The 13,693-nt window shown below is 37.3% G+C and overlaps 4 protein-coding genes across 4 annotated transcripts in view; all 4 read right to left on the bottom strand.

Moving 5' to 3' along the window:
• Positions 1 to 323, bottom strand: part of LOC109124467 (tip elongation aberrant protein 1-like) — a 4,078-nt gene extending 3,755 nt beyond the window's left edge. The window contains exon 1 of the mRNA XM_010461185.2: positions 3 to 323. Within this exon, the coding sequence (XP_010459487.1) occupies positions 3 to 178 (176 nt within the window). The 5' untranslated portion in view covers positions 179 to 323. The remainder of the gene's footprint in view (positions 1 to 2) is intronic.
• LOC104740558 (RHOMBOID-like protein 12, mitochondrial) lies at positions 872 to 3,253 on the bottom strand. Its single transcript, XM_010461183.2, has 8 exons — positions 2,646 to 3,253; positions 2,435 to 2,555; positions 2,171 to 2,290; positions 1,928 to 2,041; positions 1,722 to 1,766; positions 1,397 to 1,501; positions 1,265 to 1,306; positions 872 to 1,175 (listed from the first exon to the last, which is right to left on the bottom strand). The coding sequence occupies exons 1-8, from the start codon at positions 3,023 to 3,025 to the stop codon at positions 1,080 to 1,082; spliced, it is 1,023 nt and encodes a 340-aa protein (XP_010459485.1). The 5' UTR covers positions 3,026 to 3,253; the 3' UTR covers positions 872 to 1,079.
• Positions 3,730 to 4,875, bottom strand: LOC104740557 (cytosolic sulfotransferase 17). Its single transcript, XM_010461182.2, has one exon. The coding sequence runs from the start codon at positions 4,824 to 4,826 to the stop codon at positions 3,789 to 3,791; it is 1,038 nt and encodes a 345-aa protein (XP_010459484.1). The 5' UTR covers positions 4,827 to 4,875; the 3' UTR covers positions 3,730 to 3,788.
• On the bottom strand, positions 7,332 to 10,314 carry LOC104740556 (probable galacturonosyltransferase 11). The gene is made up of 2 exons (XM_010461181.2): positions 9,770 to 10,314; positions 7,332 to 9,044 (listed from the first exon to the last, which is right to left on the bottom strand). The coding sequence occupies exons 1-2, from the start codon at positions 9,920 to 9,922 to the stop codon at positions 7,584 to 7,586; spliced, it is 1,614 nt and encodes a 537-aa protein (XP_010459483.1). The 5' UTR covers positions 9,923 to 10,314; the 3' UTR covers positions 7,332 to 7,583.

The following is a 13,693-nucleotide window of genomic DNA, read 5'->3' as shown; positions in this document are numbered from 1 at the left end:
CGTCGAAAACATGGACTTGATTGGTTTGGCAATTATCTCTGCCATAGCCACCGAAAACGTAGAGAAAGCTACCTCCTTTAATGGCGTTACATGTGTGCCCCCACCTCTTAACGGGCCCGGAATAAGACTGACCGAGACCCACTTGTTGCTGTTGTTGTCGGACCCTTTCCCACCTCATATTCTCCGGTGAGAAAGTGCGGGAAAAAACAAATGAATATACGGAGGAGGAAGAAGAAGAAGAAGAAGAAGAAGAATCCCAATTCCAAATTTTATTTCTTGTGGCGAGAAGATTACAATTAACAGATTGATAAAAAGGTTGCTCCTTTTTTTTTTTCTTTAGGTTATCGGAAAAAAAAAAAAAAAAAAAACTGGGCGAAGAGGAAACAAAAAGGAAGAAACTTTTTTTTGAGTGACAAAGCGCGAGCTTCTTTACTTTCTGACGTGGCACTTTTATGACGTGTCGTGTTTTTAGTGGTTATGTATGTAAGTCTCTTAAAATAGTGAATATGGTCCCCGAGGTTTAAGGGAAATACGTTACAAAGGATATGTTTTTGGAATCATGTTTTGTAAAATAAACCTTAAAAAATCTTTAGTAGATTTTCAATTTCATAAATTAGGTTCGTTTTTATTTTAGATGAATTAATCTCTATTTTTCTTCCTCTAATTCATATTTTGATGAATCTTTGGAGTTATTCTGAAAAATTTAACATTTGGTGTATATTCGTTGATTTTACGCATTCCAACCGATATAATTTATTCAATTTATTTTATTCAACGTTTCTTAAAAATATACGTAGCTTATATAGAGTTTTGATGGTAAAAATATATATATATATATATATATATATATATATCATATACCATACAAATCTAATTAAAATTACTGTTTCAAGGTGGATCAGTCGAAAGGGTTAGGTTCAACGGCACAAAAGAGACCAAATTGCTTGAATAAACAGATATATGGTAAAGCCGAGACCAAATCTTGTGAGAGCCACAATATGGTCTCAAAGACTCAAAGTTGCTTAAATCATTTAAAGAAAGATTTCTCTAAGAGATGACCAAAACCAAGCAAGGTCAGGTCAAAAGCGGATGCGGCCTTTCCTAATCCCAGCCCAGGCGATGGCTGCAACTGCAGCTCCTCCCAGATGAGCCGAACCTGATATGTTACTGTTTCCCTGCAAATGTCCAATCCAAATTGTTTGTAAAATATCATCAAATGGTTCAAACCCAACTTTGAATTTTTTGCAATTTCTTGTTTGATTACCTCTGTTATCCTTAGAATGTCTTTTCCTATGAGGAAGATACCCTGAAAGATAAAGAAGAGTGTGTTTTAGTTAAATTAGGAAGAAAGCTTTCAAGCTGCTGACATGATTGAGCCAGAGAGTTTAAAACTTACAAGCAACATTGCCGGAACTGGAATGATAAATTCTAAGTATAGAGTAGCTGTTGGGTGCAGGAAGATATCAAGCAGCATGATGGCATTCACGGCTCCACTTGCGCCCTTTTATACAACAGAAAAAAAAAAGAGTTCTTCAAATCATCGTCACTTGCATTCAACAAAATACATAACAATGGCTTTTTATGTCAAATTCGTGTAGAAATAGAATCAGTGAAAGGGATTCAAGAGTTAACTTTGTAAGCATTAGCTTAATAATCATAATTTTCAATGTCTGATAACCAAATCAACGATTGAATGTCACTGCCATCTTATACAAACATACCAGTCCCGGGGTTCTCGATGGATCCCTCATGAAAGCTCCTCCGCCCTGTCCACCACATATGATTAGTCACCCAATATAAAAAGGAAAAGCCTTTCCACACACAACATCAGAGTTCAAATGCAAAACTAACTTATCTGAGGACCTAGCATAATTTGAGATAAAGGAAACTAACTACACTTTATTTTATAATGCTGGTAGCTCTATACCTTGGGCGATGTTGCAGCCAGATAAGCATGGTGAATCAGGTAGAAAACAGAGCCACCAAGCGCTCCAGCAATGTACAGCTTCAAAAGGAACTGAGGACCAAAGTTTCTAGCGATCTAGCAAGAGAAAGATTCCGAAAAATGAAGATGATACAGCCACTAAAGAAAACTTTGCAAAAACTAGCAGTGGCAGGCTCAAGAATGCTTCACTCAACAAATACAAATCATAAGAGTAAAAAAGTGTACACTGGTTCCAAAAAAGTAGAGTCCAATCATGTTTGAGACGATATGTCCAATATCAATATGACTGAATGCTGAAGTGATCAGAGTGTGTAGACGCCCACTGGTGAAATTGTCCAACGATATCTGCCAAAATAATCAATCAACAAAGTCATTGTCAACTTTGTAATCACCAGCATTACAAGTAATGACATCGAGAGCCTAATTCTCCATAAACAAGGATGCATAGGAAACGAAATGTGTATAAAGGTGTAAGCTTTGAGGTCTAACCATGAAATTATTCATCATGAACTGTTGATTAAAAACACGCCACATCAAAAACACACCAGTGTTAGCTAAAACTAATCCAAGAACAACGTCACGATCTGATAATCCTTGAAGCCAATGCTTCCTGTCAAATGTAAAAAAGAACACAAGTGATAAAAAACCCCAATCGAATCTCAACAAGGTTGTTAACAAGATTCAGGGGACAATCACATACCAGCCACCGCCACGCCTTTGGAACCCAGAGAACCTCTCGAATTCGAAACCCTTTTTGGGAAACCGAGAACCAATGAACCCAACTCTGGAAGATTCCACGAGATTCCCCAATTTCGCAGCTTTGTTCCCTAAAGCGCTCGAGAAAAACCCACGAATTTTCTCCGATCGCCATAGCAGGGAAGGGTCAAAGCGGCTCACGGGAGGAGGAGAGGATGGGCTCGAAGGGAGATGGTGTGTTCGAAAATGGCGGCTCTGGCTCGGTTGGTAGAGAGAAGTGAAAGTCTGACGATTTGGGTGAGTCTGAGTCGTTGGGTTCGTAAGCCATTTGGTGAGACGCGAAGATGAGTCGACGACCACTCTACGGCATAGAATCGCGTTCATTTTCAAAACCAAAAATGGACTTATGGGAATAGAGAAATTTGCAGAATCGACGAGAATCAAAAAAAAGGCGAGACCTTTCTCGATCTTAAATGCTGGAAATGAACTACTGGGTATTGTTCAATAGTCTCTCAGTTTGAATTTTGCTTTAATGCATAACCAAAGTACAGAGCAATTTAGAAGCTTTGACGTTTTTGTGTTAGAACTTTCTTGATGTTTTTGAAAGATGATGTGATAAGTTTCCAGTTTCATCGGTTTTTTGACATGTACTATTTGCTGTTAAAGCAAAATCATATAGGACAACTCGAAATTAGTAATTTTGGTAAGAGAAACTGATTCACCGCAAGGATTGAGCAAACAAATGTAGTAACTATGAACATATATGTCACACAACATTTGTGATATAGTTATTTAACATCCCATTCCCATGACATTTGAGTTTTCTAAAACAGATAATGGAGAGAGATTGTTTTAACATGTCACATAATTACCAACTCAAAAGTATTTATACAGTTATAAACTTAAGTGATATGTCTCATACACACTGAACATCAAAGACACTCACTTTGCTTAACCACATAAGTGATTTGCCCTTGGTGCAAAACAGAGGTTGCTCTGTTTTTTCTTATTGCATATTAGTTTCTAGGTGTCTTTGCCAACATCATTAGTTTTATGAATTATGACCAATAATCGATGAAACCAGCATAAGGATAAGATGAATCAGACAGTCATATTTTGAAGGCAAAACAAAAGATCATATTCATCATCATATCGATGAAAGAAAGCCAGTTCCTTTAAACTTGTCCTTCATCAAACCATCAATACGTGCCACCATCTCCGGAGTCAGATAATTCTCCCAATCCCCAACTTTCCCTTTCCTGAAATAAGCACTGTTGGCATAAACAGCAGGACGATCTTCTCTATCTTTCTCACCTTTGTTAGCTTCAAGATTCTTCAAAGTCTCAAAGCTACAAAGCTTCACTACTTTCTCAACAACTTTTTCTTCCTCTTCCTCCTTGGTGAATCCATAACCCATAAACTCAGCTAATCTCTTCACATACGGCGATGGATCAGCTCTCATAGTCTCGTACTTGAGAAACAATGTCTGATTTGGGTTTGCTTTGTAAGCCTTCCAATACCCTAAAACATGATCAAGATAAGGACCGTAGGGAGATAAACCTTGACAATACTTATCAAAAGCTTCCTCGAGGCTAACGAGTGATCCTTGCTGTGTTTTCTCCTTGTGAGCAAAAGTCCACATAGACACAAACGTGTCCTTTGGGTCTCTCCAGATGTAAACAATCTTGCAACCAGATTTCACAACTGATTCAGGTAAGAGATCGTAAGGGATGTGAGTGGAGAAAAGCTTGTTGCCTTGGTCTTTAAGAACATCAACACTTGGGAAAAACGGGAAATCGATTTCGATGTAAGGTACAAACTCGTGAGGGTTGCGTTTGAGAAGAGGGTTTGTTGAGTCGTCGAACTTGGAGCGATTTACGATCGCAAAGGTTAAGGCTTTGAGCCAAGTCGTGCCGGTTTTTGGGTAGCTGCAGACGAAGAAATCACTGTGTCGAGCTTTAAAGAACTTCTGAGCGTGGAGTAAACCTTCGAGGAGAGGTTGTAGCCACCAGTGACCACCGTACTCGACGAAAGGATCTTTTGGTCTCCAGCCATCTTCGTGAGGAAGCGTGGCGATGATTTCTTGGTAATGTTTCTGGTTCTTCTCGAATTCTGATGGCAACGAAGATGCTAACTCGTGGTTCAACTCTGGTACGACGACGTCGTTTGGAGATTTGGATTCCATAATAGAGAGATTTCTTGTTATTTGGCTATGTAATGAAGATATTGATTACTCGTTTGTTACTGATACCAAAGTACGTTTCTTGTTTGTTATATATAGTTTTGTTGTGAGTGATAGATGAGTAGGTTGGTGGTGACTGGCGATGCTATTATTTTAACCCACAAACGTGTTATATGTGATTTTCAGTTGCTGGTTTGGTGACTATGTTGTTTCTTTTTCTTCTTTTAATAAACATAAAACAAACAAGAAAAGTGTTCTTACAATAAATAAATAAAAGTGTTTAATTGATTAACTAGTTGGTAGTAACTCATAACTATGAATGGTCGGTCACTCGGTCGGCTCGGCCATAAACTGATCGAGAACTGATGAGATTAAAAGTTTTCAACACACTGCTTTATGTTGATAGTCTTGTTTTGCCCTGCCAATTCATGTAGAATCATTTTCTTTTGAACGAACATGATGGTCTTGTTTTGCCCTGCCCGAAAATGATTCTACATGAATGAATTGATAGGAGATGGAAGTTTTATAGATTAATCACACACTCGCACCATTTTAATAATCCTTTTAAGTCAATCTCAAAAAATTTAAAAGTTTTCCGAGAATTCAAATTCTCACCTCTTTCACCTCTTTCACCTCTTTTGATCTTAGATCTACTCTTACTTCGGTAGATCATGATGATTGATGTTTATTGCTTTCCTAAGTTCAATCTCTGTGTGTATCCTCCTCTTTTGGATGGCTCTCTTCATACTCTAGGAGCTCCTCCTATTACCTTTCTCGACTTGGTCACATACCGATCGAAGCTCTTTCTCACGTTTGTGAAGATTTGGTTCTATGAAAAGCTAAATAAACATAGAACATGCTCGGTCCTCGTACTGATGTCGGCGTTGCTACTGCGGTCCGCTCTTTTTCTTACGACGCCGGTCATTTACTCACCGGTGGCCTTTTCTTTTAGCCCATCCTTTAATTCTGAGGTGCTTCACCTTGCCTGGGTCTCGATTGAAGTATTGACTACTGCTCTAGATGTAGATCTGGGTTTTACTTTGGTCTCCAATGTCGAAACCTCCGGAGAACCTTCTCGTGTATGTAACTGTATTCTCACAGACGGTGATGACGTGCCCTTCGGAGCTGCTGAGACTGGCCTTTTAATTGATCTACCTCCCATCTCAGCATACTATCTTGTCACCACTGAAGTCTCACCCCCAGGTGTCGCTGCCCCTGGAGATGGCTCCCTTGGATCTGCTCCGGCTTTGGCCGAGGATATTTTTGTTGATTTTAATGTCATCTACGCTAGAGCAGTTTCTCCCTTTGCTTTAAACCGGACAGATATACTAATCCCAGTGACGCCTCGGAGAAGCTCCGGTGAAATTCTATCCAATGCAGCCGCTACATCCCTTACATAGCGGAGAGGATCCATGGCTCTGCCTAACCGAGACCTTTCTCAATTAAAGATGAAGAAACAGGTTTCTCTCTCTCACCGACGACAATCCAGGACTTCCCGACGAGTCTTCCAAACCTTTTTCACAAGCATGATGAAATCTAGATTTTGTTCCAAACTTCCTGTCGCCAGAAAATTGCTCACCGGCGCAAAGATAGCTTCAGTTGACCTAGCCGCCGACAAAACAACATCGCACCTATTTGTCTCTTGTGGTCGATTCGTATGGCATCCATGGGCCTTGATCGTGTTTCCTGTTGGGGAATTTGGTCCATTAATAATCTCAAACATAAGTCCAATTTGTGAGTTTTTGGTGGGCTCATACAGAAATATCTATCTTGGCCCAATTACAAAATTCTGGGGATTTTTGCCTACTAAATTTACAAACCCATTTCATGGTGAAATTACAAATCAAAATGTTCTCACAAATTCTTTGAAGCAAAGGATTTCCCGACATTTTGCAAACTTCCCTCTTAGCGAGGTGTTTTCATTGCCAAAGTCAAAGATCACTCTAATTAATGTAAGTACAGTGGGGTTTACTCCCTCTGGAACTAACATATGAAGACGTTAGCATGGAATTGTCAAGGGGCAAGAGCTAAAGAGACTTCTCGTCGACTGGGAGAGATGTGTCGAATGTACTCACCAGGTTTTATGTTTTTATCTGAGACCAAGAATAATAAGACGTTTCTGCAATCTTTGCAAGTTGATTTAGCATTTGACAACCTCTAAACTGTTGAGCCTGAAGGTACAAATGGAGGTTTAGCCCTTTTCTATTCAAAGGACTATCCAGTTAAGTTTGGCCCAGGAGCAGCAGGTCTTGGTGGTTGCGAGATAGGAGAGTAAGAGAAAATCTTAGAACTTGGAGATGAGTGTTTCTCGTCAAGAAAGCTATAGATGTTGGAACCCTCACCTTCTTCAAAAACAGGAGCTACTGGCACATTGAGGAAATCCTCTTGATAAACCGGTTGAACAAGATATGGGCAGTGGGAGGAATCATGGTTGAATCGAGAGCAGTTAGTACAACTAGTATAGATAACAAGAGTTTTTAAGCTTGAAAAAAAAAGTAAAATAGAAACTCGCCAAAAATAATTATCCCTGTAATCTATTTAACCGTAAATACATTATGGACCCTCTAAGGTGTGATTATAAGTTTCTCTTCGGACCATAAGAAGAAAACAACAAGTCTTCAGAAGGACATTCTGAATGTATGACAAACTTTCTGAGATCTACAATATTCCAAAAAAAGAGAAAAAAAGAATCTTCAAAGTGTATAAGCAATCAAGAATCTTCTGATATGGATTAGTCTCAACTCTCAAAGTCATTTTGCTTCAAGCTGTGACACAATCTTGTAAATAAGGATGGCTCGAGTTCAAAAACTTTAACCAGAAAGGTTTATATCTACCAATGGCCAGCTTTAGCCAAGGCTTCATGTTACCATTATAGTGAATCACAGCTGCGGTTTCAATCAGCCGGTTATCAATGTTCACATCGTAACCTAAACCCAAGACATGCCATCTTCTGTCCAGTGGCTCTGTAAGACCATAGAAAGACAGTAGACCTGGAGGGAGTGTCCCGAGTTTCCATAGCGTTCGTTCTCTATTCTGCTCTTGCCAGTAATGATACCTAGCAGTCACGTTCGCTTTCCTCCAAGCGATCAGATCAAAAACGTTCATGCCAAAAGCCCATCCACATGCTTGCGGGTCGAACTTTGAGCTGATGAGAGGGTTCGAGAAATTTAGATACTTGTAATAACGGTGAAAGGCTTCAAGACATGTTTCCACAGCTCCATTGACGTTTCCATGGAGATCCAAGGAGAAGAGTGGAGTCAAATCTTTCTGAACAACAACATCATCATCTAGGAAAACGATCTTCTCTAGCTGTGGATAGATCTCGGGAATGTAAAATCTGAGATGGTTTAGTAATGACAAGTACTTTGGATTTCTCACTTTTGGCTCGGAAATCGTATCTTGACTTGTCTGTTCCCCGAAATAGTACGCTCTTGCATCTGAGTCCAGCAGTTGCTTAACAACAGGAGAATATGAAGCATTCAACCAAGAAAACTCCTCTATGCTCCTGATCTCTATAGCTGAGCCCTTGAAGTCATTACTTAAAAACCAGGCCTGCATAGCTTTGTAGCTCACTCGATTTGTCACTATGTGGAAAACAAGCTGTTTCGGATGATCAGCATTTGAGACAGTTGAATTGACAACAACCGAGGTGGCAATCAAATTATCCGAGAAGATGCAGAAATGGTAGAGGTTGTTGTCAACAAGTCTAGGTGAGTTTCTGTTCTCATCTGCCAGTTCATGGCGAGATGGCTCTGTTAACCAATCAGATGTGAGCTTGATCATCACACAATGGAGGCTCTTTGGTAGTGCCTCGGCAACCAATTGCCCAAATATCGTGGTTTGAACGGTGGCTGCATTTGCACGCTCTTCAAGGGCTTGGATGTGAGATTTCATGGTCATCATTGTGGTGGCAATGTCGTAATGTGCATCTTGTGCTTTGAAGATAAGAGCTGATAGACCAGTAATAATCGGTTTCGCCTCATCTAATGAAATAGGTTGTCCTCTCATTGCTGCTTTTGAGAGCAAGAACTGACAACTCCTGATCTTAGAACTCAATTCCCAAGCTAAATGAAGATTATTGTGCTCTTTGGCTATAAAAACATAAGCTTTGGCAAGCGTCATTTGCTCTGCTAACTGCCTAGAGAATGAGGAAGCACTTGTGACCTCTTCTGTGATGTTTAAACGGGGAGGAGATACCTTTTCGATGCTTGTGTCTCTCTCCTATCAAAGAAAAAGAAGATAGGAGTAAGTTTTCCAAAAGGCAGACATCGAAAGAACCAATCTTACACAGACAAAATCCATTTTATGAAGATTCATCCAAAGTCAATTTATCTTTAGTAACATGTACATCATCACCAATTTCTGATATAACTACAGCATGTCCTTGTAACAGAAGAAACCTAACTTAAACACAAAAAAATCCTTCCCGTCTGCAACTCTAATTTACACAACATAAAAGCACCTCTCCAACAACATTGTTATCTTTCAAATTTACCAGCAATCAACTCTTAACTATTTCTTGTGTTTAAATCGAACATAAAAGATTAGGCTATACATCTCACATATGAGCTTTTGCACTCTTTGAAAGCAAACAAACAAATAAAGAAACTAGAACAGGCAGCCACAATATCTTCAAGTAACACCAATAACCAAAAAGCTTTCCGTAGATTACGAAAACAACAGAGGTTCACACATTCAAAAGTCTACTCAATTGGGAGCTTAAAAATCAAATTCAATTGAACAAAAAAAAAAACAAAAAAAAATCAACTTGAATCAAATTAGGTTACAATCCCAGTAGATTAAACAAATCTAGTCAGCACAAAAAAAAAAAAAAGATCCAGTATTTTTTTTTATCATGAGGGATGATGATAAAAGCAGGAGCAAAACTCAAATCCATTAGCTATGGAGATCATCAAATTAAGAAAGAGAGAGGGAGAGAGACATACAAGTAAAAGGTGAGATGGATCTTGTTGATGGTGATGATGCTGAACAATGAAGAGAACTAATCCAGCGAGAGAGAAAGAAGCAAGGAGAAACCATATCCAGCTCGACAATCTCCTTCTACCTCGCCGCCGGTGATCCACCGGCCAACGCCTCATCTTTCGCTACTTACTCCACCCACCCACCCGACCCAATCCTCCCACCTGTTCTTTTAATGACAAAATAAAAACACTAAACCCAGATTCGAGCAGAACACCCCAAACCAAAAAAAAAAAAAAACAATTGCAAAATCTGCCGCCGACAAGAGATCCAGAGGAGGAAGAAGAGATTTATTTAATCCAAATAATATAATCTCTCTTTGTAAGAGAGAGAGAGAGAGAGAGACTGAAGAAGAAGTGAGATTGGGATTGAGATTTGAGAATGTGAGAAAATGTGGGCTTTTGCTTGATTTCGTTTGTATGTAATAGGATTTGAGTGCATCGATCGAATGAATCCTTTCGTCACTGTCCCAAAAACAAATGTTATTATTATTTGCTATCATTTCTTTTTATTTTATTTTTTATGTTCTGCTTTTTAAACTAAATGTAATCTTCTTATTAATGTTTTTGTTTACTGTTAAACTATATGACATACAATATCTCTATTGGGCACCCCTATATCACACTACTCACTCGTCAACCAAGCGTTGCTAAGTAGATTTGGGTAATGTCAATGTACTGTAAAATCATGACATTATACCGACCGATCAAATTAATGATGTGATTTATTAGTAAATTTTATTGGGATTTCATGGGAATTGATCTTTGGTTTAGACCTATAGTACAACTTCTCGTTCAGATAAAAAAAAAAACCCCACTAGACCACCATCAATTGATTTTAATTTGGTTTAATCTTCTTCAAAAAAATTTCCTCAATGAGAAAATAGTTAGTTAGTTACCAAACTAAAACCTTGTACTGTATGTATATTTTCAGTTGGTTTCGATTAGAAAACTCTTATTTTGTGGGTTTTTGAGTTTTTTTTTTTTGGTTTTATATCAAATAACTTTTAACTGTTTTGATCGAAGATAAGATAACGTTAGAACTCTGGGAATATCTTTGTTTTCTGCCGGCGTAAATTGTAATTTAAAATGTATCTTTTTCATGTTTTATAATATTATCAGGTGACCAAAAAATAAATAACGTTAGAACTATTATTATCTAGATAAATAATTAATTGTTTAACTGCTTTATTTAAATTAACCAAAAGTAATACAAAATCGCATTTATACACATATATAAGTTATTGTATATGTCTTTGTATGAAAAAGAATCGGGCTTTAGTTTAGTTTAATCTGTTTAAAACCAAAGTATATCGGAAAAAAAACTTAAAAATACCCCATTTATTTTTTATTTGGAAGTTTAATACCTCATGTTAATTTATTGGAACAAAAATACTTCATTTAGTTATTGTTGGATAAAAAATACTTGATCTTTGTATTATTGGTAGATTTATATCTCTGACTTAACATCCGTTAGCGGGTGTGACAGAATCATTTGACGGTGTTAAAAGTTTTAATTAAAGTCTTACGTGATATATATTGTACATTTAGTTATAGTACTAGTTATGTTAGCGTGGTCTGATAGTAATGATTGGGTTTAACTTCATACCATATGCGGGTTCGATCCACATTAAAAGCAAAATTTTTTTCTTGGGTTTAACCTTCGTGTCTCGCCGGTGATGATGAATCAGAAGAAAATGTATGAGCAACAACATCTTCGTTCATCAAATCTTTTTGTCCACCCCAATCCACTCTGCACTGGACTGTCTTTTAAACTACGCTAGAAGCTATCTCGCCGATCTCCTCTCTCCCTGCGTCCGCCGCATCGAATACCGATCTCCTCCCTCCTCCGATCCACCGCGTCGTATACATGTACTTCGATCTGATCCTCGTCGACGACATCGCTAAACTCGCCGCCACAGATCTCGGCCGCAACTCAGTCCTCGCCGCGCCGAAGTACTGCAACGAAGATGTTGTTGCTCATCACCGGCGAGACACGAGAAAGAGGTTAAACCGGAAAAAAAAAGTCTGCTTTTGATGTGTATCGAACCCGCACATGGTGTAAGGATATTCCCAACCATTACTACCAGACCACGCTAACATAACTCTTACCATAACTGTCTATGTAATATATATTTACTAAAACTTTAAACACCGTCAAATGATTCCGTCACACCCGTTAACGGATGTTAAGTTAGAGGTATGAATCTACCAATAATACAAAAATCAAGTATTTTTTATTCAATAATAATTAGATGAAGTATTTTTGTTCCAATAAATTAACATGAGGTATTAAACTTCCAAATAAAAAAGAAATGGGGTATTTTTAAGCTTTTTTCCCAAAAGTATATCCTAATTCGATGGTGAGCACCATGCCGAATCTCTCTACCATTTTCTTTCCTTTCATCAATGATCAATTGATAGCCAAACATCGACACTTTTACAAATTTTTACTTTGTACAAGTGTGTGGTTCGGTAAGCGGCTACTAGCTATATATATTGATGGTAATATATACTAATATACTCATTTTTCAAAAACGCTAACAGAAACTGCATGTGTGGTTAGTAACTTAATATGTCTCTTTAGCATTTTATGTTATTTCTACGTTTATCACCTTCTCTTTTACGAGGATAGCCAAAAGTTTTTTTTATTTTAAAAACAGCGCTTTTACAAGTGTGCATGGTGTTTAGGTGATGAAATGTATTCCTTATGTTCGTTCCATTAATGCTTTAAATTATGTACGTTTAAAAGTTCTTATGTAAAATTTCAATGTATTTAACCTTTTTATTATTTATATGCTGCAGCAGTATGCTCTTATTGGTTGAATTAGTTTTACTTAATGGTGGCTTGATGTAAAAAAATATATATAAATTATACAGTATGATGATAGAAATTCTTAATTTTGTGCAAAAATCTTAAACATTAATGCTTAAAATGGGTACTTATTTCCAATAATAAGAATGGGGATACTACTGGTGGTGGTGGTAATGGATGAACTAACTATTTTTAATGTGGCCATTAAAAATTTATTGGTGCCAACTAACTAATTAACTATTTTATTGATCAATTAAGGTTCCATGAATCCATGACCTGAAAAGTCTTCACGTTAACATGTTGGATCGAGCAATCACAACTTTACTTGTTTACATCAGAATCAATGTTGTCCTTTAATTAATGGACAATTAACTTAGGTGTAACAAAGTGGAAACAAAGTTGGAGGAAATATATTCACTTTTGTTTTTTGAGTGTTTTGACGAAACCGTTGGATGGTGATCGCATCTTTTCATCAAATCGCATGTTTTTTTTTTTTCTGTACACCTATCAAATTAAACAACAGTGTCGAATAATGTTTCACTAATCGTCTTTTTCTTCAGCTCTTTTTAACATTTCTTTCCTCCATCATTGTACAGTATAGTTTAGCGGCGTATTGTCTCATGATTCTTTTATCTATTTTAATTTTTTTTAATAACTTTGGCTTATAATTCGAGTTGGCATCGGACTTGGATCTTCCAGTATTACATGCTTATTCAACTATCTATGATCTCTTTATCTTCTGTCGGGTAAGCATAGATTATTGGAAATACAAAAAGCTAACGTAAATGCTATGTGTAAAAAGAAGCAACCAATCCGGTTTGTCTCCAATTGTCATTTTGCTAACACGGTAACACCGGTGAAAATAAGCGCTTTAATGTTTTTTTTATAAAACTTTCAATATATTAATTTTTAAAAAAAATTGGATAGTAAACTCATTCAGGTGGTCATTATAGCAATGTGCTAATCAAAAGGGTACGAGAAAGTGTGCTTTCGAGGAGAAAAAAAAAAAAAAAAAAAAAAAAAAAAAAAAAAAAAAAAAAAAAAAAAAAAAAAAAAAAAAAAAAAAAAAAAAAAAA

The sequence above is a fragment of the Camelina sativa genome, chromosome 14 (assembly GCF_000633955.1).
Source record: "Camelina sativa cultivar DH55 chromosome 14, Cs, whole genome shotgun sequence".
Classification (NCBI taxonomy): Eukaryota; Viridiplantae; Streptophyta; class Magnoliopsida; order Brassicales; family Brassicaceae; genus Camelina; species Camelina sativa.
This window is presented reverse-complemented; position numbering and strand designations above follow the sequence as displayed.

What these genes read in the sequence shown, in the direction of transcription:
- LOC104740557 (XM_010461182.2), bottom strand. Translation starts at nt 4,826, where the DNA reads ATGGAATCCAAATCTCCAAACGACGTCGTCGTACCAGAGTTGAACCAC.
- LOC104740556 (XM_010461181.2), bottom strand. Translation starts at nt 9,922, where the DNA reads ATGAGGCGTTGGCCGGTGGATCACCGGCGGCGAGGTAGAAGGAGATTG. An exon ending in ATCCATCTCACCTTTTACTT is followed by an intron (nt 9,045 to 9,769) that starts GTATGTCTCTCT and finishes TTTCTTTGATAG; the next exon opens with GAGAGAGACACAAGCATCGA.
- LOC104740558 (XM_010461183.2), bottom strand. Translation starts at nt 3,025, where the DNA reads ATGAACGCGATTCTATGCCGTAGAGTGGTCGTCGACTCATCTTCGCGT. An exon ending in CAAAGGCGTGGCGGTGGCTG is followed by an intron (nt 2,556 to 2,645) that starts GTATGTGATTGT and finishes TACATTTGACAG; the next exon opens with GAAGCATTGGCTTCAAGGAT. An exon ending in TCATGATGAATAATTTCATG is followed by an intron (nt 2,291 to 2,434) that starts GTTAGACCTCAA and finishes TTATTTTGGCAG; the next exon opens with ATATCGTTGGACAATTTCAC.